This window comes from Barbus barbus (assembly GCF_936440315.1).
Source record: "Barbus barbus genome assembly, chromosome: 14".
Taxonomy (NCBI): domain Eukaryota; kingdom Metazoa; phylum Chordata; class Actinopteri; order Cypriniformes; family Cyprinidae; genus Barbus; species Barbus barbus.
Window position 1 is genome coordinate 16349798 of NC_136742.1, and position 27459 is coordinate 16377256.

Here is a 27459-nt window from a genome sequence, read left to right on the forward strand (position 1 = left end):
ATGGAATTTATTTTAAGGAGCCTCCTGCCACTCTTAAAATGACTACTAAAGATGTATTATAAAACCCAGTATAGTGTGATAATAGTGTACATATAATGTACAGTAGCCTTTTAATTTATATAAACACTATAATCATACATCATCTTGCTTCAAAATATGTTGGCTTACAATACTAAATACCACTTTTAGAGCACGTGTTGTTGCCTTTTGAGGTTACACAATTGTGTACATCCGCTAACTTTGAATGACTTATGGTTACATTATAATATGTATTTTTATTTATATGTACATTTTTTATTATAAACAAAACAATGTATTATATATATATATATGCAGAAGAGAGAGAGAATGTTTGTGAACAACATCCTGTTTATAAAAACGTTGAAGGGACGACCAGAAACAGCACAGACAGTCCCGAGCATGTTTACCTGTTTGATTTATTTCAAGATGCGACCTTCACCTGTGTATTCCCGTTCCCAACAGCTTAAGAAATCAGACATCTTATTTACAGCACATAGTACAGAAACTTATTATGAACATTGAAATCTAAGAAAGAAATAAAATACACCACTTCAATTCTTAAACAAAAAGATTTGCAAAGAACTCACTTGAAGATCTTGAACATCCAAATGAGTCTTTACCCTGCTCAAGATTTTCACGTTACAGTGAGCATTCTTCAAGAACCAGTCATGGTGGGATTGTGCAAAAATGTGGGTTGAGTTGTGCTGGGGCAACAAAGTAAACAAAGTGTGACATCTAAAATAAACTCAAACCTAATGTAACAATACGGCTCTGATTTCTCTTAAATGAAGTACAGGGATGTACAACTAGTGGTAGGAATGAGGAACTAAAGTAAAAGGAACCAGACTGCCCTTATCATAATTTCATGATTTCTGCAGCATATTTGACAAGACCATTGAGACCAGACCACAATCTGGCCGCTCTTGATTTCATTCATGTTGCTTTCGCAAGCCTTTTAAAACGTAATTGCATTAAGTGTGCCATGTGTGAGCGGTCTCATTGCCATAAAGCAACAAGTCAAGTAAAATGCAAGCGATTCAACTCTAAGGCATCATGTGAACTAAAAATACATAAATCAAGCTCAGAGAAAGAGCGTCTTTCCCACACTTGCAACAAAAACTATGAAGCGGATCTCTGAAAACCCTGGATAAATTACCATACAGTTAGATAAAGCAAAGAAACACAAGAATACTGAAGTCATGATTAAAATGTTTGTACTCACAAATCACATACACTCAAGTCCATTTGTTTCGTTCTCTTAGAGCGATGGTTTTCAAACGGGATGTTAAAGGAAGCGGAGTGGCCGCACATACACACCGATCATCCCTTGTTTATCCATAAACATAAGGTCCACATGCAAGGCATATGTAAGATACATCCCCAGATTTCAATCGATACATTATAACACTTTTTAGGGCAGACAAATAATAAAAAAAGGAAACCTCTACAGCACTTTTTTTTGCATAAAAAGGGGTTAAAATGAACATACACGCAAAGTGAATGCAACGAAATAAAAATCTAAATTTAAAATGATATAATTAGCTTTTGTATGCAACTTTGCTTTCACATTCTCCAGGTCCAACACCTAATCGAGGAGAACGAGGCAACCCCCACTGGGAATTCTGGGATGTTCGAGGAAGGGGGAAAAACGTGACATTCCAAAAGACCTCATTTTACATCCTCCTTTTAAACATCCCTATACTTAAAAGCTCTTTTGAAAATAAAATGTGTTTGCTGGCTTGTTTAGACTTGTAGATCTCTGAAGAACTGCGTGTGTTTATCAGCGGCCAGCAGTCTGTGTTTTACACCCACCTGGATTTAATTGTGGCCCTGCTATTGCATATCCTGTTGGATTCACGGGCACATGCAACGCAGCATGCTTGTGCAGTTGAGCGCAGGGAAATGACCCATGGTCGCTTGAACTGTAGAGCACATTTCATACGGTTACCATCTTCACAGGTTTCATGGGTGCATAGGGGCATGGGCGGCCGGCGTGGGGTACTTTAACAGGCAGATTTCAGATTTCAAATTAAAGATAAACCACCCCAATTTTTGGATTGGGGAGGATAAGATAACAGGGACTGTGATTATAGAGTCATTCTAGCTCTGTTTCCTAATGAAAGGGGTTCATGAGGTGCCCTGTCTCTTTTGCTGCTGCGCTCGGATCAGCTCCAGTTGCTTTTTGCACTTCTGGTAGTAGGTAGATAGGCTCTTGTTCTCCTCTAGGAGTTTCTTGTGCTCCTGAGCGAGGCGACACGCATTCTGCTGATCCTTCTCATCCTGGTCCAGCTCATCTATCAGCTCTTTCCTGTAGAGATGTACATTAGAGAAGACTAATGTTATTTTTTTAGTTATTTATTTCAATGCTAATATTTATATTTTAATTATTACGACGCGTTTAATAGTTTTAGTTAACAATAATAACCCCAAGGAACCCAGGTTCATATTGTACAAACTAATGACTAGACTTGATTCAGATTCCTCACTTACTTCCTCTGTATGAGAAGAGCGATCTCTGTCTGCACCTTCAGGTACTCCTGTGCCATCTTACAGTGCTGCTCAAACACTGCCATTGATTCTTTGGAGTTTGGACACGGGGCTAGAGGCTGCAAACAAACACAGATTCATTCATCAAATGTCACCGCTTTGCCTAATTAATCTGAAATTCAAAAGAGATATATTTATACATCAGTCATGGCCTGAACTCCAATAATATCAAATGCCTCACTCTCAATAAGCTGCCATGTATTTATAACTGAATTACACCATATAAATAGCATTAAAACTGTAACCCAGACTTAATTCAATTAGAGGGCTGTTTTTACATCTTGGGAATTTTTCTTCTGAGAGGAGGGATACCACATCACCCTGGAGACAAAACCATCCAGACCACAGATATAGACTAAACAGTTTCCATGCATGTGCAGTCATACTTCACAATTAGTGATGCACCAAAATGATTCCTGTCTGAAAATCAAAATGTAAATTCTGGACAGACTGGGCTGAAAACTGAAACAGAAAATGCTACATTTTAATGTGTAGTATTTCAGAATTTTACATTTTAGTCTATTTTTGGAGGCCAAAATCATACTAAATTCTGTATATCATATCGTTCACATCTATAAATTTTTCTCTGATACCTCAACCTAAAAGTGTGTACCTGTAACTGATGGTCCAAGGTCAGGTAGGCCATGGGGATGGAGTTATCTGAGCCATTGGTATCTACAAGAATGAGGAAACATCAGGAAACCATGAATCGAGGACAGAAGATCTGATTTATTCAATATAGCTATTTATAATATTTGGACCTGAAGTAGATCTAAAGCAGCCCCCTACGCAACATAAGTGTTTTTTAGTTTGTTGTGTAATGCTGATAGTACACTCTGGTAATCCACAGAAAGAGAGTGAGAGTTCAGCAATAAATAGCCGCGTCTCAACTCAGTCCAGGACTGCAACTGTCAGACAGAAAAGCATCTTAAATCATTGATGACTTACGTAACGTCTGTCTCTCTGCCTGAGCCGTTTACGGTCACTGATACTGATTTACACACAAACAAACTGAGGACATGAACTTTGAGGTTACACTGAGGGAACAAGCAGCGTGCTCAGAAATATCTTTATAGAATGTCATAATCTGCAATGATGTAATTTCAAACATGCAGAAAGCGGTCATATAATAATGTATCAACTATAAGCCCAGCTGATTACCAGTTATGAAACATTTATACGATCCATTTTTAAATGTAGACGTGTGTGTTTGTGAGTGTTTGATGCTTAGGAGGAAAAGTGTAGACTCTACCTGTCCTGTCTGGCGTAATCATCCTCACACTGGGACTGGATGATCTGCTGTTGTTCCTACTATCCTGTAATTGGTCAAACAATATATGTTAGTTATAAAAAAAAAAAGCCAAAATGTTGATATTGACAAAATATTGTAGATTCCAAAGGCTCCTGAAGAGCACTGCAGGAAGAAGATGCAACGGATCATTTCACAAAAGGCCCTTATCAAAGTGTGCATAATGTGGTCGGTCACCTTAAGGAAGCAATACAGCCATTTACAATTATGTGAGCAACATCCTTATTCATTTTAAAAACCTGAATTCTACTACTGAGGGTCTTAACTGGGGTTTTAATTGCTCTCACACACTCAGGGAGGAAATTATATCTTACATTAATATTTCTTAGTATGCAAGTTGAAATAAAATTTAATTTAAGGATGCATTAGAATTATCAAAAGCAATGTTCCCTCTAATTTTTTTTTTCTTGCTGAGCAAAACTTTTCTCTATTGGGCGGACATTTCGGTCACCGGAGCAAAAACATTCTTTATACCAGACCTGTACAGTGCGCACACAAAAAAAGTGTGAAACTTAACTTTAATGTGCTATTTATATTTGATTTGACCCTTGATGTAACTAAATGATGTACATTTTAGGTTACCTGAGAAAACAGTTTTTTTCTTACAGTATAATACACTGCAGTTCAAAAGTTTGGGATTAGTAAAGTTTTTTAAAGAAGTTTCTCATGCTCATCAACGCTGTATCTATTTGAAATATTATTGCAATTTAAAATAAAAGTTTTCTGTGAAGCAAAGCTGACTTTTTAAGCATTATTACTTCAGTCTTCAGTGTCACATGATCCTTCAGAAATCATTCTAATATGCTGATTTATAATCAATGTAGGAAACAGTTTTGCTGCTTAATATTTTTTGGGACCTGTGATAATTTTTCAGGATTCTTTGATAAATAAAAAGTTACAAAAGAACAGTGTTTATTCAAAATAGAAATGCTGTGTTTCTGTTTCAATATACACTACTATTCGAAAGCTTGGGGTCAGTAATTTTTATTTTTTAAGAAATTAATACTTTTATTCAGCAGGGTTGTGTTAAATGGATAAAAGGTGATAGTAAAGTTATATTGTTAGAAATTGTTTTTATTTCGAATAAATGCTGTTCCTTTTAACTTTGTATCCATCAAAGAAAAAAGTATCACAGGTTCCAAAAACAATTAGAGGTGCAATAGGAGATCTCGGAAAATGCTATCTTTAGCCTGATAGCACGGAAAGCAAACGTCCCACCCTCCCTGCAATCGCCGTCCAAAGCCACACCCCCTGAACGCACATACGCTCAAAGAGCAGAATACCTGAGACAACATTAAATTACTACAATAGGCTACATCAACGGTTCCCAATTACAGTACTGGCGCCCTCCCCGCTCTGCACATTCCATATGTATATCTTATCACGCCCGACGGTTGTTCTGTTCGACCGTAAGTCATAAGTGCCCTGCGAAGTGGACATCACCAGATATTCCGCCATGATGCCAGTTCAAAGCGTATGTTCCATACAAAGGGCATTAAAGTGTGCGAGACGTGAATTTAAATTGTATTTATTTACAGAGGTATATTATGTCACACTTCTCTTGTAAGTTTCGAGGACTGGAATTGGGAACCGCTGGGCTACATCATGTGTCATTCACCAGTGAGAAAACTTTATAGCACTGTTAGTAAAAGTACTACAATACCAGGAAGGAAGATCGGGTTGTTGATGTTTGCCTGCCATTCTCGCTCTATCTGCACAGTGTGCGTGAACGCGCTGATGACGTATCATGTCTGTGCGAACAGGGTGCGCAGAGGTACGCAAATACATACGTTGACAAGCAGGTAGGAAAGCCAATTAAAACGCTCGGACCGAACATTTTGATTGGACGAACATTTCTTGGTCCTACACCTTACACAGAATATATAAATACAGATAAATACATTTAGACCACTTAACTTAATGATTGCTATCAGGATGTAAAGAGACTTTCAACCAGAATAACAAAAAATGTTTCTGAAGACAATCACCCATGGCACCTTTAAGCAACACTGATAATAAATCAGCATATTAAGATGATTTCTGAAAGATCATGTGACACTGAAGACTGGAGTAATGATACTGAAGATTCAGTAATAAAGATTCAGTAATAAAGTATTAAAACAGGAAACCAATATTAGAAATTGCAATAATATTTTACAATATTACTGTTTTTTTTTCTGTATTTTGATCAAATAAATACAGCCTTGATGAGCATAAGAGAGTCCATTAAAAAACAAGGTCAGTTATTTATTAGATTTATGATATAGGCCTAACATAACATATAACATCAAAACAAAATGACGCATTCAAACTGATAGGACAGAATAGAAAACAAACACCAAAGCATTTAAACTGAGATTTGTAAGCTAAAAACTTGTGAATTCTTATATAGCGGTCTAAACATTCCTATGAAGTGAAGTTTGCACAATACACCTGTGTGTGACTGTAAATATATCTGAGTTTTGTTCTGTTCTGTGCCCATCATCCACTATTTCCACCACTTAATCAAGCCACTCTTCTTTAATACGAGGACGTTTTATTTCACAGCGACATCAACTCTATAGCGGTTGCCCGAGCATTGCAATTCTTTCTCTTTTACTAGAGTTCAATCAAATGGCTTCAACTAATTTTATGCGTGCGCACGGCACATTATTTCTCTGCGCGCAGTTTAGAGGGAACATTGATCAAAAGTGACAGCAAAGACTTTTATAATGTTACACATGATTTCTATTTCAAATAATAATGCTGTTCCTTAGAACTTTCTATTCATCCTGGAAAAAAAAAAAATCAAGCCACAAAAAATATTAAGTAGCACTACGTTTTTAAACATTGACAATAATATTACTAGAGTAATGGCTGCTGAAAATTCAGCTTTGCTATCAAAGGAATGATTGGCATTTTAAAATATATTAAACTGGAAAACAGTCATTTGTAATATATTTCACAATATTACTGTTTTTACTAATATTTTACAAAATATTTTGATTAAATAAATACAGCCTCGCTGAGATAAAAGCATTTTTAAAAGCATTCAAATGTATTATCTACAGTGATACACTGTGTATTATTACTAGTAACTTCTGTTAACATATAAAATGGAATTCACCCATCCAGAAAAAAAACACATGAAAATGCAGTACTTAAAATAAATAAATAAATAAAAATCAAGAGATGAGACACTCAACCATCAACTGCCTAAAAGTTTGGATGAACTCTACTGTTTTCCTAAGAGCACTGAGGACAAGTGTGAGGGAAGAGAGCTAGATGTTAGGATTTGACCGTTCAAAAGCCCTTTGGGGAAAATCTAGACCCTCTTACAAAGCAGATCTTAGATTCTCTCTTTCTTTTTTATTTGATAAACTATTGTCTTTCCAGTGCATAATCAGATGTTTATTTCACAGAGGACATGGAACAGCGTTTAGTTACCTGGCTGCAAAAACGCTATTTGTAAAGATTGTTTGTTGCATCTAAACTCTTCCCAGTTCCTTAAACACTGCACCACTGAAAGTGTAAAATTGAAGCATCCTACCTGACTGGACTCCGTACCAATGGCAGGAAGGTCCTGCACTGAACTGCGTCTATGAGGCTCACAGGTTGCTGCAAAAAAAAAAGGCGAAAGAAAGAGAAAGGAAAGAAAAGAAGAATCTGATAAGTCTTATTTGTAGTGCATGAGTCCCCCCAGGGCTGGAGCAAGAGGGATGTGACACTCAGACAGCTGCACTGATTAAATCCCCAACTCACTACAATGACAGCATCTCGTGTGACCAAACCCCTCACAAGGCCATCGCAGCAAAACACACACACACCTTACCCCCAAATCAGTAGACCACACCTACAGAATCACAGCTCCTATCATTGAGAGATGGTTGTTTTGTTTTTTTGGTTTGGAAGTTAATAAGTTTGAATTTATAGAACATGAAGCAGCAATGATGATAGGAGCTGTACTCTCAATCATGACTATTAGAAGATTACACAAGTTTACTAAAACCTATAAACAAACACAAACAAATCTCATTGTAGGCAAACTATAATTCAGACAGAGCATCTAGAATAGTACCAGCAGAAATGAAATGCAACCATTAACGATGGACTGTGTAATGATGTCAATGTGATTGAAACCATTCACGGTTTTAAAAGTTTAACTATAGTCTTACAAGTTAGCATTAGACAGGTGTGACCGTCGTTTACTAACCTGATCTATGCAGAGTTGCATCCAAACTTTCAACTAAAGTCATGCCAACCTTGAAAATTAAACCCTGTTACTTTCACTTTATATTCTCCCAATGATACAATGAAGGAATGGGATTTAACTATTTGTAAAGCAAAACTCCACCCAATGCAGATATGTTGGTAACCACCTAGAAAACTAGCCTTATATCTATATTTATATATAAGGGATGTGCATCTCCATAACTAAGGCTGATGTGATACGCATCATGATGCATAGCCAATGATACATTAAAGATACATATGAAGCAGCTACCAATTTGATGCTATACGTTTCACCCCTATTACGATGCAGGGTGATCCCATTTGATTCGATTCAATATAAATATTGAATAAATTGCCTTTAAAGTTGTCCAAATTAAGTTCTTAGCAATGCATAATACTAATCAAAAATGAAGTTGTGATATATTTACAGTAGGAAATGTACTAAATATCTTCATGGAACATGATCTTTACTTAATGTCCAAATGATTTTTGGAATCAAAGAAAAATCAATAATTTTGACCCATACAATGTATTTTTAGCTACTGCTACAAATATACCCCAGCGACTTAAGACTGCTTTTGTGGTCCAGGGTCACACATATTATATAAAATATAATATTAAGCCAATTAAAACAATAACTTAAGAAATACTAAAAAGGCTGTCAGGTTCTGCATGGCATGGCTTGTAAGATTATCATTTTAAATGCATTTTAAAACCTGAAAGATGAGTCAAAATGATTGTCTGTATTCATCAGCTGTATGCCACAGATTCTGCTGATAGACCCTAATTTGCATTTAACCAGTAATATTGCTTTAATATATACAATACAATGTTTATTTATATAGCACATTTAAAACAACCTAAGTCGACCAAAGTGCTGCACAGGGTATGCAAAACAAAAACAAGTCGACAGGTTTATAAACAATTAAAAAATAAATTTTCTATATATATATATATAGATTTAAAGACAGATATTGTTGAAGCAGTTCTAATATGAATATAGATGTAATCTCTCTTAAGCAATGATATCAGCCCATAGAAGAACTCAATTAAAAAAATTTATATTACAACAAAAATGGCAGAAAAACAACAATAAAAAAAACTATAATGAATATGCCCTTAACACTCTTTTATTATTAATAATGATTGTCACTGATGAGGTCAATTCCATGTCAAAATGATTATGCGAATAACAAAAATGATTGACAGGTTAAGAGCTTGCATGCAGGATGGATACAATTCTGATGCAAATGAGATTTTCTCATTGTTACACCAAATTAATAACCTCTTGATCATGCAACTTTTCCCCTACTCTGCAATCCTTCAATGTTCCCATTTCCTTCAGCTTTATTAGGGATGATGAAGATAATAATAGCGATGACCCTCAATGTGAAGGAGATTTATCACAACCACATCCACCGAATTAATGAACGAGTTAATGAACGTGTGTGTATGGAGAAGGGAAGAACAAAAAGCAGAGCATTTGGCGATATCCTTTCTGCAGGCGAGACAAGGGCGAGCTAGTGTATGACCACTGAGAGAGCGAGAGAGACACACACAAACGCTTGCTGATCCTCTTTCACCTGCTACAAAGCCAAACAGGAAGATTGAGGCAGCCAATCAATCCACATACCCATCTCATTCACCACACTTGCTGATAAAGTGAATCACTTTAAATCACTGCTTATGGGATTTTCTTGATTTAAAAAAAAATAAAAAAATTGCATTAACAAGATGCCTCTTGTGGTAAGAGGCAGAAGCAGTCATGAGGATGGGGTGTGAAAATCATTGCCTGCAGTTCACTACAATCAAAAAGAGCAAAGAGAGCGAGAGACAGAAGAGATTGGAATGGTTGTTACTCCAGGATCACTATACGCCATCAAATCTGACACAAAAAATACTTGTTGGAAAGATTAGCTGAAAATATTTGATGGATATAAGATCAATATAGAAAATGTAACCGATTGCTTTTGGATTTAAATACAAAGACACAAAGAATCGAACACTAATCTAATAATCATTTAGAGCAGGGGTCATGAAACCGTTTTGATTTGGTCATTTTTAATTGATCATCACTGGATTATTTTCCAGCATGCACAAATCAAGCCAGTTAGTTCTGTATTATTTACGCCACAGTTTCTGACTAATGAATTCTAATCCTAACCACATAACAAGTACATGTAATTAATTAATATTACTCAGTACTTAAATGTATAATTACACTGTAACAAGAACACCTTAAAATAAAGTGTAACCTTAAATAGTTTGAAATAATTAAGTAGCAAATGGCACTGCACAATCCACTGGATAGCAAACGTTTTTTTCAGTGGATCAACTGTAGTATATGGCTGGCTTCAATACAGTTTAAACTAACCATAAGGTCATGACCCTGATCAAGAGTTTTACACATTACTGCGACATGCATCTTCATAGCATAAATGCATGTGCATGCAAGTGTTTGGATAATGATCATATGTTATTGTTCTTTGACATCTTTTTCTACTCTTTTCCACCAAGTCAGAGTGATGGGGGATGTGAGACATTCTGGAGTAACAACCATTGCGTGCTTGTGCGTCACAGTGACCCCCTTCTCTGATTAGAAGCTGTTTGCTGGGAGCGCCTGGACTCCCGGTACCTGTGACGATGATCTTGGGAATGTCCAGAATGGTGCCATGTGATGCCGTTTTACGGTGACCTCTCTTAAATTGTGGACGTGCTGCAAAAACACACATACAGACGCGCTTGTAGCGACGGACACAGGCATGCAGACAATGTTATGTACTGAGACAGAGAGAGGGTGGTGCAGACAGCAAAGCAGACTGGGTAAGGGATGTCGCTCCATTCTTCAGCGGCATCAGAACATAATGGCCTTTCGCACTGCTTTAGTTCCAGAACTAAAAGTACAGTACTAAAGTACTGGGACGATTTTGCGCAAACTATTTCCCAGTACCATTTAAAGGGTTGCATTCGCACCGACAGTTGGTACTAAGAAATGACGTAAGCCGGTCGACAGCGACGTCATTTGTACACGGCGTTCAACAACGTAAACAAAGAAGAACAACGTTAACAACAGGAGGATGGTGTGATCGGAGCGGTGTTTTTGTTGTCTCTCGGGTTTCACAATAATGGACATGGAATTTCGACGTATACGTCAAGCGATTGAAAGAACAGAAAGGAGGACCAAGAATCTCCAACGACAATTTGCAGTGTTACATTTCATTGAGGCTGATAGAAGCACAAAACGCTGTAGACGAAGTCTTCAGGTAAATGCCGTTTATAAATGCTCTCAGTATGATACAATGTTTACACAGTATATGTTTACACGGTGTTTTAAATCATGGCGGGCATTTTTGTACACGTTTAGACAATCAGCGTACATTTACGTCACGGATAGTTCCTAGAACTGTTTTAGACCCTACTCTGAAGTAGGAGCTAATTTAGTTCATCCAAACGGAGTTCCTGGAACTAAAACCGTTCCTAGTTCCCGCGGTGCGAACACGCCAAAAAGTGGGTAGTTCCACAATTAGTTTGGGTACTATGAAAAGATTCCTGCGGTGGGAAAGGCCCTATACATGCAACACACATACAGACACGTACACAAAGCACATACATCCGTGCAGAGGCGAGAAGCCTGCTGGAACGACTGACTGCAGAAGGACAGATCAAAGGTGGAATGGAGATGCCATGCAGCTCTTTGTGTCTGATGTGTGTTTGGGGCGCACTGACTGAGGTCAGCGGTACACTGGGTACTAGTGTATGGACTATCCAGCCAGTGCAAATACAGAAAAGTGAGGTCAATGTCTATAAAAGGGACACTGTTAGTGGTGTGTGTTCTTTGTTAACATGTCAACCTGAGGACAAAATTGATAACAGGAATAGAAAGGTGTGGAGTTATATCAATATTTGTGTCTACTGCAAAAGAGAAAAAACATGTATGAAATGTAAAATGTCATTGTCTCTTAATGAATTTCTGGCAAGGAATGAAGCTTTAGCACTGAGGTGACAAATGTTACCTGCGGGAGCAAAGGGCAATCTGTGCTCCAGTTCGGAGAGATCTGTGCTCATTCGTTTGCTGTCGGAGGAAGCCAGACAATGTGGTCTGCCAGAAAGACTCTCTACACTGCCCCCTCTGGAGAGAGGGTGACCAGGCCTTAATGGGTCGCCCTGAAACATACAAATACCAATTCAACTTCTGAGCTTTCCTAGAGGACACTGTCTTTGTGTGGTTATGTAGACTATTGATGTGCTACCTTTGGTTTATATGGGAACTTGATGGTGTCGTTGCTGCCAGGGGAGTTGGTGTTGATATCGTTCTTGTTGCTGGTACATGTGTAGTCTATATATGAGCCTGGATTAGAGAGATGTGTTATTTAAATTTACAAACTTTAAGTTTGACTTCAGTACCCTTCTAAAATTATCTAAAACAACAACAAACCTATATACAGTACACAGCGATTAAAAAGTTTTGGGGCAGTAAGATTTTTAAATTTTGTTGAAAGTAGTCTCTTAGGCTTTATTTGACGAACAATACAGTAAAAATATTGTGAAATGTGACCCTGGACCACAAATCCAGTCATAAGTAGCATGGGTATATTTGTAGCAATAGTCAACAATACACTGTATGGGTCAAAATTATAGATTTTTCTTTTATGCCAAAATTCATTAGGCTATTAAGTAAAGATCATGTTCCATAAAGGGATTTGGTAAATTTCCTACCATAAATATCTCAAAACTTAATTTTTTGACTAGGAATATGCATTGCTAAGAACTTCATTTGGACAACTTTAAAGGCGATTTTCTCAATATTTAGACTTTTTTTGCACCCTCAATTGACCCTTATGACAGGCTTTGTGGTCCAGGATCACAAATACTATTACAATTTAAAATAACTTTTCTATTTTAATATATTTTAGACTTTATTTCAGCAGCCATTTCTCTAGTCTTTAGTGTCACATTGACCTTCAGATATCATTCTAATATGCTAATTTGGTGCTCTAGAAACATTTCCTACCACGCTTGAGTTGTCCTATTTAACAGAGAACAGTTGTGCTCCTTAATATTTTTGTGAAAACTCTGATATGTTTTTCAGGGTTCTTTGAATGTAACAAAATAACAGCATTTATTTGAAATAAAAATAATTTGTAACAATGTAAAAGCTTTTACTGTTCCTTTTGATCAATTTATTGCATTCTGGCTGAATAAATTCAGTAATGTTCTATTTAAAATAAATAACTTACTGACCTCAAACTTTTGAATGGTAGTGTAACAGTCTGGAAGAATTTAGTCATCTAAACCATTTGTTTTCTCACCCACACCATCCGAAAATGATTTGAACAAAATAATAAATACTTGTTCATGGCTATTTCATTTTACTCAAACCTATTATGTCATTCTGTACCTGTGCTGGTGGCAGAGTTACTCTGGCCTTCATCTGAATACTGATAAGGGTACTGAAGAGGCTCTTCTGATCCTGGGAAATACTAGAGGGGGGGAGAGAGGGATCAGACTGAAGAGGCTGAATAAGATACAGAATAGACAGTCAGGAACACTGGGATGATTTGCCAGGCATGCTGGCGGTGTGGCGTTACCCTCATAAGGTGGCTCATAATCTTCACTATCTCCTCCATGGAAGGCCGTTGCGATGGGTCTTTGGACCAGCAACGAGTCATCAGACTCTCTATGGGCTTCGGTAAGTTCTTAATGAGAGGTGGACGCGTGCCTACAGAAAGAAAGATGATTGAAGCATCTAATCTTGAATCAAAAGACAAACTGTCTCAGATGTACAACTTACCACGGTGCACAGCCCACATGATGCGGAAAGCAGGGCCACCGATTTCATCAAAGGGCTTCCGGCGCGTGATCACCTCCCATAGAATTATACCCCAACTGAACACGTCACACTTCTCACTGTAGTTACTGCCTGCAGCACAATCATACAGATAATAATTACTAGTGATGCACGATATGAAAAATTTTAACCGATACCGATAATTAAGTCCTCCTCATGGCCGATGCCGATAAATTCATATTTTTATATTATAATTTTCATATAATCTGCAGTTTGTGCACCCAGGAGAATACAAAATCTAAGATTCACTGATTAAACTGATATTTTAGTAGCTCTGGCCTAACTATAGCAAACATCAGTCCTGACTCTTCAAATGTTTTTTATTTTTTGTGTAAGGCACCACAATACTTTGTAACAGAAATGGTTTAACAGAATTATGACAGAACTAAGGTTTATCTGCAATTAACAACTCATTAACAACAAATTTATATTCAAATATTTCATGCATAAAGAAATGCATCTATTCAACGTTTTTAGTGCACGAGGATGACAAAGTTATATAGTCTTTAAGCAGTGTTGGGAGTAAGGCGTTACAAAAGTAATGCATTACAGTAACGTATTACAGTAGTGTAAGGCATTACTAATCAATTTTCAGTAATATTTTACTCGGTACATGTTCAGTAACACTTGCATTACAACACACTTTTAGCCCCCAATTATTATTATTATTATTATTATTTTAAATTTAATTTAAAGTCGGGCTCCTACTTTATGTCCCTAGGGCTGGGCTTCGGGACAATATTCACGTCATAGTTCAGACGCGGGCCGGGCCTCGGGCCTGTTTTAGGCTTCTCCTTATCTTTATATTTTAGACATCCATCAATTATTGATGAAAAAAAATTGCCACGCTGGTGGAAACAACATGAGTCCATGCTGCTGCGACTATCAAGAGCGACTCGACAGTGTTTAGTGTCCCGCAGCAGCAGCGAGCCGTCAGCACAGCTGAAGAGTTCTGCTTCAAATACACACAATAAAGCAAAAGTAATTACCATGAATGTGTCCGGGGGAAATAGTAAGGATTCGTCATCTCCTCGTTAGACGCGCCTTTAGAGAGAAGTGCATCTTCACAGATAACGATTGTATTAAATAGTTTTTGTTTTCGTTTTTATTTCGTTAAGTAGCAATTTAAAGCTTTCTTTAGACATATTTATCATGTCTGTGAGGCATGTATTTCGGTTCATTTTTGTGAACGAACGACAGTCGCGCATTACAGATCAGATTTAATTTATCACCCGAGGAGAGTGAGTCAAGCTGACTGACAAGAGTGAGGTGAAAAAGACAAGACGATGGCAGAAGAGTTTCAAAACGAAATGTAAAAGTGCCTGTTTTAAAAATATTTTTGGATTTTGAAAAGCCTGTTGATAAGGTGATATTGGAAGGTCTATTTATTTATTTTTTAAACATTCGTTTCTCATTTAGCCTATTTGGTTTCACAGTATTTGCGGATTTTTATTTTATTTAAACTGTGATATTTTTCCCATTATTTTACATCAAGGTGTATGCAGTCCGTGCCTCAAAACTTTCCATCTCACTAATAAACGTTCTACGTTTTATAATTATTTGTTCCTCAGTCTTTACTGATTTTCAGTTTTGTATAGGCCTACCATGCATATTTAAAATTTGTAAGTTATCTGTTATTTTATATTAGGCATATAGCATGGTGCATTTTTAGTTGTTTTATTACTAAAAGTTAGCTATATGTTCTATGTTGTATTTTGTTGTTGCTTGAATTGAATTCAAGCAATTGATGCCGAATTGCCATTAATTTAAAAGTGAAAATAAAACGCGCACAGAGCTTACAAGCTATTTAAAACCGAAGGAAAGCGAGGAAAAGAGATTAGACTCAATCGACGTCCACCCCCCATCCACCGAGGTGATACCGGTAAGATGTTGACACACGTCGATTAACCAGTGGGAAAATTTCCTCACTGTCACAACCCTACTTGATGGCTTTTTTCCTCCTTTCGGAATCCTTGCTGAACACGCGCTGGAAATAGCAATGGCATTGTCCTCCTCTGCCACCGAGAAAAACTTCCAGACCGGCGAAGACATGTTCGCAAATGATGACGTAATGAGCACAACACATGCTGAGAGTCACTGCAGTTTAAAGCTGCAATCACTTGCACTCGGAAAGAAGATGAATCTCAGATAAATCAGACTTGATTGATTTACCAGCAAGCATACTTTATCGGATCCAGTTATCGGATTTAGGTTATTTATCGGAGCAATAAAAATGACGTCATTTTATCTCATATCGGTCGATAATTTATCGGTCCAATAAATATCGTGCATCCCTAATAATTACCTTTACATGCTCATAATTTCCTGATTTAGGTCCACATTTTAGTTCAGCCTTTTTTCTGAAAATAATATTTAGATGCTTCAAAGCTACTGGGTATTCCTGTGATTACACAAAGTTTTTTTTTAAATGTTTAAAGTTAAAAGAGAATTATTATTGTATTATTATTAACATTTAAGATTTTTTTTATAATGCATAAATGATTACAATGACATGGATGAGTGCAGCAAGTTATTTGTCACTACTGTACAAAGGTTTAAGGTCAGCAAGATTTTTTTTTTTTTAAAGAAATTAACACTTAAATTCAGTAAGGATGCATTACATGGATCAAAACTGACAGTTAAGATATTTATAATGTTACAAAAGATTTAGATTTCTAATAAATGCTGTTCGATCAAATAAAATGTAGTCTTGTTGAGCACGAGATGAACAATGAAATTTCCTTACATTTATTACATTTAATTTGAACAATTATAGATGTTGAACACTAAATTAATTATTTTCAAGGGGTCTGGCTCCTATGGTAAATAATTCATTATTCTATGGTGTGGTTGACATTTGCATCAAGCTACCCAAAATAACATTGATGCAAATGGTACCATACAACAAAGAATGAAAGCCATTTCCCATAAGCTCGTTTTCTGGCATCCTGGGTGGGGGAGACTTTATCTTGTCGGCCCTTTTTGAACAGATGAACTAATTTCCTCTCATGCTGCCCTGGAGAGCCTTAATTGCTGCTCTTATTATTCTTAAATTACAGCGCCTCGCACTAGTATGTCTTTAGCTGTCTTGCTCTGGTCTTCTGATAATACTGTTGTCAGTGCGGCAAATGAGCAGTGCTGCGTCTCCTCTGCTGGCATTGCTAGTGGAGCAATAACATGGGATTTCTGCTCCTCCCCAAACAAACAAGATAACAACCTGCTCCTAATTGAGGTTTCCTCTGACCCCCCTGACAGCCGAGTGCCCCTGAGCGCGTTTGGTAAAATTGAAACCCATTACCGGTTGATTGCGAAAGCATGCATTAAATTATAATGGTTTCATCCATCATCTAGACCAGGAACGTCCACCAACTCTGGTTTTGGGGAAATATTTGTATGAGTGAAAGCGAAGACTGAAATGGCCTATGAGAAGTCAATTAATGAGAAACAGGAAAAAAGTGCAAAGAACAAGTACGTTTTGCCATTAAAATCATCTGAGAAAAATAAAAAATTATAAAAAACAGCCCATTTATAAGCGGATGTGCAAAACAGAACAAAAGTTTTTGAATAGTTCCTGAATCTTGCCTTCAAACACCTCTGGGGCCATCCAGGCTGCGCTTCCCTTGTTATTAGTCATGTGTGTCTGGATGTCACATGCTGTCCCAAAGTCACAGATCTTCAGCACAGTACCTCCAGCAACCAGGAGCAGACTAGGAGCAAAAAATATACAAAAGATATAAACAGAGATATCTCCAGGAAGAAGGAAAACATGTAGCGAACTCACAGACAGCATTTTTAGGCATTATGGGAATACTATGGCAAAAGCGGTCTCAGATTAATTCACCAAATTATGACAACTTCAGGAACTTTTTTTTTGCTGCTTAGTCTATTCAGTTGTGTGCATTCCCATTCATTTCAATGCCAGTTACAATAACGTGTGCAACCTGATTACTAACATCTTTATTTTTTGGCACTGTTAATATTGTTGGCTTTTATATTATACATTTCTTCCAATTCCCCTAATTTGTAAATTGCTTTGGAAAAATCATTAACAGAATTCATACCCTCTAGTTCAAATGTTTGGGGTTGGTTAGATTTTTTTTTTTGTCGTTCGTGAAAGAAACTTCTCTTAAAAAAAAGCTCACCACAGCTGAATTTATTTGATCAAAAATTCTGTGAATTATTAATACAACTGAAAATAACTGTTTTACGTTTGAATATATACTTAAAATGTGTATTTTGTAATTCATTTCTGTGCTGTTCCTGTGATTACTCCAATCAACAGCATCACGTGATCCTTCAGAAACCTTCTATTACGCTGATTTGTTTAAAGAAACATTTCTTATCTCAGTTGACCAGAAAGTAAAAAATAAAAATAATAAATTGTTCTCACTCCAAACTTCCCAGCATGAGAACAAAAATTAACAACTTTTTTTTTTTTTTTTTTTTTTTTTTAAAACTTCAATTAGAAACTGCTACAATATTTTGAGTAGAAATGGAGGTATACAGGTGGCAGTTAACAAGTCACCAACTGCGCTTTAGTCCGATTAAACGCAGTTTAAGCACTTCTGAACAGTTCATGGGGGTTTGATGCCAGCTTTAGTGAGCTGTAATATATCAGATGTTAGTAATAACCCAGTTCTTCCCGAGAACTTCATTCTCAGCGTCTGGGAGAGAAGCCAGCTGACCATTTCCATGGTGTGCTGCCAGGGCTTTTTACAAACAGAGCCTCATAAATAACCCGCCCTGGCTTGGACAACACCATACGCTGCCATGATGTAAGTGATGCAGCGTAAGATTCTAGAACATACAACCTCTGACACCTGGACCAGACAGCATTTATGATTAATGGCAGCCCTGAATGATCCAGTAATGTTTCCATCACAGTCAAAAAACACATCAACACATGTAGAGTGAAAACAAATGGTCTGTTTACACCTGGTATTAATCTCAGGTGATTTGATCGCAAGTGGGTCAGGCAAGACTCAATGTAATCAGGTGCGTTTAAGACACTTGTATAATAGCAAAAACAAATCTTTATGGACATGGAGACCTTACACAACAAGAACTAACTGTAACAATCGTACATGTAGGGAGAAAAATGAATGTTTTCCAGGGACATGATGTAAGACAGTGTAATGAGAGAGAAATCATGGAGGTGCATACTTGGGAGGTTTGAGGTCCCTGTGAATGAGAGCCTTTGGTTTCATGCCGTGGAGATACGAGACCCCCTGAGAACACTGCAGGCACCAGCTCATGGCGTGAGATGCAGTGTAGTGAGGAAGGGGCTCTGCACCGTGCAGCACTGTCAACACAGAACAGTCATAAACACAAGCACACATACACGCTAAAACATTCACTCACTCAGTTGTGGAACAGCCTCATGTGCTTGGAAACTGAGAAGAACTTTAGCAGTTGCTATTACTATAAGCCAAAGGGTTAGGGAGCAATTTCGAACCAACTATTTTTAAAATATTTAGGTAAAGGACATTTAAAACTGTACCATGAAAAATAATGCATAACAGAATCTCGTGTATTTACTCCCTTTTTGTACCTTTATAAAGGCAAACCTAATATGGCAGCCAAAAAATAAGAATTATTTTTAATAAGCCAAACAGTGTTTGCCAAGACCCCCTAGTGGGACCCAAACCCCTGATTGAAAACCATATGCTACCATTCATAAGTTTGGGGTCTGTTCTTTCTTTTGAAAGAAGTCGCTTATGCTCAACAAAGCTGCATTTATTAACAATACAGTAAAAACTGTAATATTGTGAAATATTATTACAATTTAAAATAACTTTTCTATTCTATTATATTTTAAAATGTATTTTATGTCTGCAATGACAAGGCTACATTTTCAGCAGTAATTACTCCAGTCTTCAGTGTCACATAATCCTTCAGAAATCTTTATAATATGCTGATTTGGAGCTCAAGAAACATTTCTTATTATCATCAATGTTGAAAACAGTTGTGTTGCTTAAAATGTTTGTAGAGAACGTTATATAATGTTTTACAGATTCTTTGATTAATATATATTTCAAAGTAACAGCATTTATTTATGATTAATTTCCATAATTATTATTATTATTTTTTACCATTTATTTATTTTTTATAACGTCTTTACTGTCACTTTTAATCAATTTAATCCATAAATATTTTAAAAATCTTATTAACTCCAAACTTTTGAATGGTAGAGTACTTATATTGACAAATATGGATTTTTTCCCCCCTGTTGATTCACAAAGGATTTTAGATATTTACTACCCTTCTAGATGATTTTGATATAATGCTAATGTACGTTTTCAAAAGATCTTGTAAAGCTACTGTGTGCATAAAATGTTGTAAATAATTTACTAAAAACTCACCATTATACAATGAACCCCCCTCTGCATATTCCATCACCAGACATACCTGCAGTAAAAGATCAGCAACCTTGTTTCAAGTTTCATTTCACATGAATAAAAAATAAACACACACACACATACATATAGTTTGACTATAGCAAACACTTCAACATCAAGTTTCATGATCACACGATCAAAATCTACTAAATCACAACATGTTGTAGAGACTTACGGGGTTACTGCAGGAACCGTAAAGCTTCACAATGTTGGGATGATTTACACGGGACAACTGGCGAAGCTGGAGAAGAGAGAATACAGAAGACTCAATCAATTGCTTTTTTGAAATAAAATAGAGCAAATGTCTGTTTATGCACAATTTGTTGTTTCTGACTAGTCATTAATGTGAACAAGTGAAACAGAACATGATAGTACCTCAACAATAAAGGCATTTCTCTCCGATTCACTTTCTATAGTCTTGATGGCCACATCTCTACCTTTCCACTTGGCCTTGCACACAACACCAAATGCCCCTCTGCCCACCACCTACACAACACACATATGTAAGAGAACATCACACCGAGTGAAAGCACACATTCACAACCTCACAGCAGCGCAGAACATTTCAAAACAAACTTAGTACAAAAAAAGCATAACAACTAGAACAATGTAAAGGTGTTTCATAAAACAAACTGCAAACAGACGTATTAGTACTTCAAACACAGTGTGACTTAACAAAAACTGAAAAACATAACAAATGAAGTAAAAGATTAGGTAATGTATAATGATAGACAATGTCAAATGTCCCACTGATGGTATTAGCTATCGAGGGAACGTTTGCAGGACATTTCCACGATCCTGTCCGTGTTTATTAACTTTATCACCTGCTTATCATGCCACTCACCTCTTCCACATCAATATCAGCATAGTAGTCTATCTCCTCAAACGGGTACACAGGTGGTGTTTCCAGCATTTCGGCGGAGAACATAGACATCGCTAGCTCGTTAGCCAGCTAATCATTAATACACAAACAACAGACTTTATTGTACTAAAACTCTTCAGACTTCACAACCGAACGTTTTCAGAATAAAAACAGAAGCTGGAGAGCCTCTTCCCTCGACACGGTCTGCATTACACAGATATACGTGTACGATAAGTCGCTTTAAAAACTTGTTTAGCGGCTAACGAGTTAACCTGTCAATATAATCCGTTAGCCAGGCGGCTAAGAGGCTCCGACCCAGATTAAAGAATGTCAGACATGCCAAACGACGGAAAATTGTGGTCATTCAGAAGGGGGGAATACGCCCTGTGAGGTACACTTAAGGGTATCCCATCGACATAAAAGCGCCGGCTGTTGCGTGTTAGCGCTAGGCCGCTTGTTGGCTCGTGCTGGTGCGGTCGATGGATCTCTCCTCCGCGCAGCGCTCACTCCACACCGCCGCTGCCGCTCCGCACATCGGCCTTTCTATGTAGCCGATGATGCCGCTCGATAAAACCTGCTTTTACGTGTCCCGTTAACCAGGACAAACCATCCGAGCCATCGGACGCGGGACTAGAACTTTACAGCTCTCGCCTCCATGGGCTCGTTTGTTTTTCTTGTTTTCTGCTGGGGTTGTTTAGGCTCCAGGAAGTGTGCGCTCTCTTGTATTGTGCCCCCTCTAGTCCATGCCAACTGAAACGTCTCCAAGATTGGAGTCAAGCAAGGCCTGCCAAAATCATTTTCAGTCGTTATAACAGGGGATTGGTCGTGTTACAATATTTATCTGGAGGTGTGTTTCTATTGAGAAGAAAAAAAGGATAAATTTCATTACTGAGTAGCATCTTTACTGCACCAGGTAACATCATGCACGGAGGCCTACAAAAAAATTCTTATTTAAGCAATACATATCTTACATAGAACTTATTGAGTATTGGGACAAACAGAGAATATATATTTATGAATCTGTGCAATATTCACCTTTGTAAAATTTACTTAGCCTACATGAAGGAATACATTTCCAAACTGATTTTCAACTCCGTTGTCACCACAGCACATTTGCTAATACAGGTACATCTAAAAAAAAAAATGAATATCATGGAAAAAGGTCAATATTTTTGTCACTCATTTCAGAAAGTGAAATCCATATATTATATAGATTCATTACACATAGAGTGAAATATTTCAAGCCTTTATTTCTTGAAATTTTGATGATTATGGCTTCCAGATAATGAAAACCCAAAATTCAGTGTCTCAGAAAATTAGAATATTACATAAGATCAATAAAAAAAGCATATTTTAAACATAAATGTCAGGCTTCTGAAAAGTATGTTCATTTTTATGCACTCAATACTTGGTTGGGCCTCCTTTTGCATGAATTACTGCATCAATGCGGCGTGGCATGGAGGCAATCAGCCTGTGGCACTGCTCAGGTGTAATGGAAGCCCAGGTTGCTTTGATAGCGGCCTTCAGGTCATCTGCATTGTTGGGTCTGGTGTCTCTCATCTTCCTCTATGGGGTTCAGGTCAGGCGAGTTTGCTGGCCAATCAAGCACAGTAACATCATGGTCACTGAACCAGCTTTTGGTGCCTTTGGCAGTGTGGGCAGGTGCCAAGTCCTGCTGGTAAATGAAATCAGCATCTCCATAAAGCTTGTCAGCAGAAGGAAGCATGAAGTGCTCTAAAATTTCCTGGTAGATGGCTGTGCTGACTGTGGACTTCAGAAAACACAGTGGATCAACAGCAGATGACATGGCAGCCCAAATCATCACTGACTGTGGAAACTTCACACTGGACTTCAAGCAACATGGATTCTGTGCCTCTCCACTCTTCTTCCAGACTCTGGGACCTTGATTTCCAAATGAAATGCAAAATTTACTTTCATCTGAAAAGAGGACTTTGGACCACTGAGCAACAGTCCAGTTCTTTTTCTCCACAGCCCAGGTAAGACGCTTCTGACGTTGTCTCTGGTTCAGAAGTGGCTTGGTAGCCCTTTTCCTGAAGACGTCTGAGCGTGGTGACTCTTGATGCACTGACTCCAGCTTCAGTCCACTCCTTGTGAAGCTCTCCCGTGTTTGAATCAGCTTTGCTTGACAGTATTCTCAAGCTTGCGTTCATCCCTGTTGCTTGTGCACCTTTTCCTACCCAAATTCTTCCTTCCAGTCAACTTTGCATTTAATATGCTTTGATACAGCACTCTGTAAACAGCCACACCTTTCAGTAATGACCCTCTGTGACTTACCCTCTTTGTGGAGGGTGTCAATGTTCGTCTTCTAGATCATTGCCAAGTCAGCAGTCTTCTCTATTATTGTGGTTTCAAAGAACAAGAGATACCCGGAATTTATACTGTAGGGATGGTCATTAATTGAAACTCAAATGTAAATATAAAAAAAATATATTTTGAGATACTGATTTTTGACTTTCATGAGTTGTAAGCTCTAATCATCAAAATTAAAACAAAAAAAACTTTTGAAATGTTTTACTTTGCATGTAATGAATCAAAAATATATGAAAGTTTCACTTTATGAAATAAGTTACAAGAACTTTTTCACAATGTTCAAATTTCAGATTTCATTAATACCGTTATATCTTTTTTCTCTTTTATTTTTTATTTCAAACAAAGCACAATATAAAACAAAACATACATACACAACAAATGTGTTTCAACACCAAAGAAAAACCATGTCCATAAGACGTTATAAATGACAAAATATCCGAAAAGGAGCGGGAGGAAGCAAAAGCTTATTATTTTTCCCATCCCATATACAACTAACAGTGTAACAACCCCATTTCTATCAGTGTAAACAAAATGTATAGCACAGTGGTGAAACCTAACAAAATAGATAAACTTCTTTTCCTTCTGTCGGGATATAGCAGTGATGTTTAAACTTTTTTTTTCCAGAACATAATAATGAAGAGCTCTCATTGTGAGTCAGTGGTTGGCAAACAGCCCTCGTCTGCTCCTTGTTCAACCATTGGAAAAACACAGAACTAGAAATTATTAAAAGGTGTGGAAAACTATTGTGCATGAGGCTTAATTTGACTTAATGTTACTTTACATTACCAGTAATGTCAGTAATGAGGTTCTTGTCTATGTCTATAGGTTCCATTGGTTCCATTCCTATAGGGAAAATGTCTTCAATTACTGGCTTGTTTGAAAATAATTGTATAGGTAAGTGACTATATCAAAGTCTCAAACACAGCAGAACAGTTAGCTTAAATTTTCCACAGCTAGAATTTCATATTGCTGTGCTAAAATGAGTTTTGAAAGAATTCAGTACATTAAAATGTTTTTAGTCATGTTGTCACTTGCACTATCACCTGTCTAAAAAGCATTTGTGATCCATACCTATCCAAGTCTATTTGTACATTGTTGTGTCTTTAACTGGAATGACATCAAACTGATCAACAAATCAAATTTGCTGAGCAACCTGGTCACATGCCCTCGGTGAGCTAAATATAAACCCAGAATTTCAACCATCATTTCATGACAGCTGAAAATGATCCCCATTCATCTCTGGAAAAAAACACTGCTGGAAAACTATAAACAACGTTCGTTCATATGCAAACAAGGTTACTGAGATGAAGTAACCTTTCCAGCGGTGCGCTGTCCTCTCTGGGGAACTGGTGACATCATTTCCACTGTGGGTTCCATGCAACGAGTAATGGTGCAGTATTGTAATTTGTGATAGTAATTTGGATAGTAATACGGGCAGGAAGTGGGGGAGACCGGGGCTAGTAGTCAAACTTTTTACCCTACTGAATATTTCTCAGGATATATTGATTATTGATACAATTTGTGTATAGTAAATAAATTAATATTATCCTTTATTATCCCTCCTCCCAAAAAGATCCTCGTTGTAATTTATTTCAGCAAAATCAATTATGAAAGATAAATAAATGATGATTCAAACCCTTAATTTGGCAGATGTAGCCCCTGTGACAACTAGCCCCGGTTTCCTCTTAACAATAATCTTCATACTTCTTCAGAAAACTTTTCATAAATATCTAAATATATAGACTTTTCAGTAGTGATGTTATGTCTCTTTTATATAATTTAGATGCCCTGATAATTTAATTAAGATAGATTAAAACATAATGTATGAGTTTATTCGCAAAAACAGATAACTTAAATCATGTTTTTTATTATTTTATCGTGTTTTTATTGTGTTAGTTGGCTGTATTCTTTAGTTATTTTTTTAATCTAATCAAAATAACTCAACTGCAGTTTGATTGAGATTAATTGGAATGCACAATGAAAACAGAGTTATCTGTTTTTGCAAATGAGCTCTTCATATACAATTATGACACAACAGCACAAAACTATTAAATAAACAGCAAAACTGTTATTAAAAAACTTTCTTTTGGACATTTTTAGAAGAATACAGAATTAAAAAAATATATCTACAAATCAATAAATACTCCTCATAAATATCCAAAATAGACTTTTCAGTACATACTTATGAATGCAATCAATTCTCTTAAACATAATGCCATTATGATGATGCAGTGATAGTAATTAAGCTGAGCGGATATATTGAATTGTGGCCACACAGGTACCATTTATATCCATCCCCATGTAATAATTAGGCTTAATGATAAAGCCAAATGGCTCATTAGAATGCTCATCCACGTTCGTCTGAGACAAGTACAAGGGTAGGCATATGGTGTGGGATCTGCGCTCTGAACAGATGATATTTGCTTACCTTGTGTTGCTAGGTTGTCTTCATCCAGAATGCCCTTAGACACACAACATAGCCCTCGTCTGCTTGTTATTTTGTAAGGCGTGGGAACAGGCATCATTCTGTCTAACAAGAACCTTGGTGAGAGTTCATCAGCGCACTTTGCCATCAACACAGCCACGATTTTGAGCTTTATTACTAACTCTATAGGTGGCTTCTTTGAAGGACTAATAACAGAAGAAGTGAAAAGCAATCTCCTTTCGTCCAGCCACATGGTGGCACTTGTGCTCTATCACGTTTGCATCACCAGGAGGAAGCACTCCATTACCTTCACTATGATAAAGTATTGAAGCAGCCACAGAACACATCGTAGGTACATATGCATTGCTGTGATACAATTAGAATAAATTCATGAATTTCCTTATGACGGTATCAGCACTCCGTTGAAGTGGAAATAATCTTTTGCCACTAATAAGTTGATTGATTGCAAAATGTTTCTGCAGCTGACAAACATTTGTCTTTCTTTTATGGCTTTTTAGATGCCGTAAGCTCTTAAGCTTGGCATTATGAATATCCATGTCCCAAATAAGACAAACAATGTTTAACTGGAGTAGGAAGAGTGTGTATGCGTGTGGGGTAGGGGTTGCAAGAAAAGGCTGTTCTTTGTAAATATTCATGCAGATCATTTTGTGTAAGTAGAACAATTCCCTCCGCTGCAGCCAGACAAGCAAAACAGAGAGAGAGCATCAGGGGACTGTGTGCAGTCATTTTGTTAAATAATTTTAACTCTATCTAAATGCTCCATTCATTTGCTCTGAATTCATGTGACACTTAAAATAAATCAGCTGAAGAATAAACCCAACAACCTGATTAGTACTAGTCTACTGCTGCTGCTGTAACAGTGAGCACCCACATAAAACAGCCCTGTGAGAAATTGCTACGCTCACTGAGTGCTGTTTCTGTATTTTATATGTTTTATACAGCATAAGCCTAGAGCAAAATAAACGCGTTGAATCTGTAATGTGGTTTGATGTGCACATGGCCTGTTATCAAAAATGTACAAATATTATTGTTTTTGACAAATAATGTATTTTGGTCAATGTTGTTATTCCTTTTTTTAAATATAATATTATATATCACTTGCGAGGGTGTTTTGCCTATGAAAATAGTTCCAAGGGTGGTGATGGCGCAGTGGATAAGACACATGCCTTTGGTGTGAGAGACCCGGGTTCGAATCCACTGTGAGACACCAATGTGTCCCTGAGCAAGACACCTAACCCCTAGTTGCTCCAGAGGCGTGCGACCTCTGACATATATAGCAATTGTAAGTCGCTTTGGATAAAAGCGTCAGCTAAATGAATAAATGTAAATGTAAATGAAGCCACAGAAAAATCAATCATTGTGCTTTCTCCAAGCAGCATACTGTAGAGCGGTTTTGTTCTTGAGCGAATCGGTTGAGTGAATGATTCATTGAGTCACTCATAAAGTGGCTGCATCTGAAATAGCATACTAACTTACTCTACAGTA

The 27459-nt window shown here is 37.1% G+C and overlaps 1 protein-coding gene across 2 annotated transcripts; it reads right to left on the minus strand.

Moving 5' to 3' along the window:
• Nucleotides 1-354: 354 nt before the first annotated feature.
• LOC306880436 (mitogen-activated protein kinase kinase kinase 7-like) lies at nucleotides 355-21960 on the minus strand. Of its 2 annotated transcripts, XM_079433935.1 has the most exons (17): nucleotides 21180-21960; nucleotides 20711-20821; nucleotides 20511-20576; nucleotides 20300-20345; nucleotides 19101-19239; nucleotides 17520-17644; nucleotides 13881-14009; nucleotides 13678-13808; nucleotides 13488-13569; nucleotides 12340-12437; nucleotides 12103-12253; nucleotides 10725-10805; nucleotides 7407-7474; nucleotides 3821-3884; nucleotides 3182-3243; nucleotides 2512-2627; nucleotides 355-2329 (listed from the first exon to the last, which is right to left on the minus strand). In XM_079433935.1, exons 1-17 carry the CDS (start codon nucleotides 21267-21269, stop codon nucleotides 2149-2151), a joined length of 1740 nt encoding a protein of 579 aa, XP_079290061.1. In that variant the 5' UTR covers nucleotides 21270-21960; the 3' UTR covers nucleotides 355-2148. The 2 variants fall into 2 exon arrangements, with proteins under 2 accessions (XP_079290061.1, XP_079290062.1); XM_079433936.1 differs by lacking the exon at nucleotides 10725-10805.
• Between the last annotated feature and the right edge of the window lie 5499 nt (nucleotides 21961-27459).

Coding starts and splice junctions, on each gene's coding strand:
- LOC306880436 (XM_079433935.1), bottom strand. CDS start 21,269: ATGTCTATGTTCTCCGCCGAAATGCTGGAAACACCACCTGTGTACCCG. Junction 12,438..13,487: donor TAACTCTGCCACCAGCACAG/GTACAGAATGAC, acceptor TCTCTAATCCAG/GCTCATATATAGACTACACA. Junction 10,806..12,102: donor ATTGCCCTTTGCTCCCGCAG/GTAACATTTGTC, acceptor GTGTTTTTGCAG/CACGTCCACAATTTAAGAGA.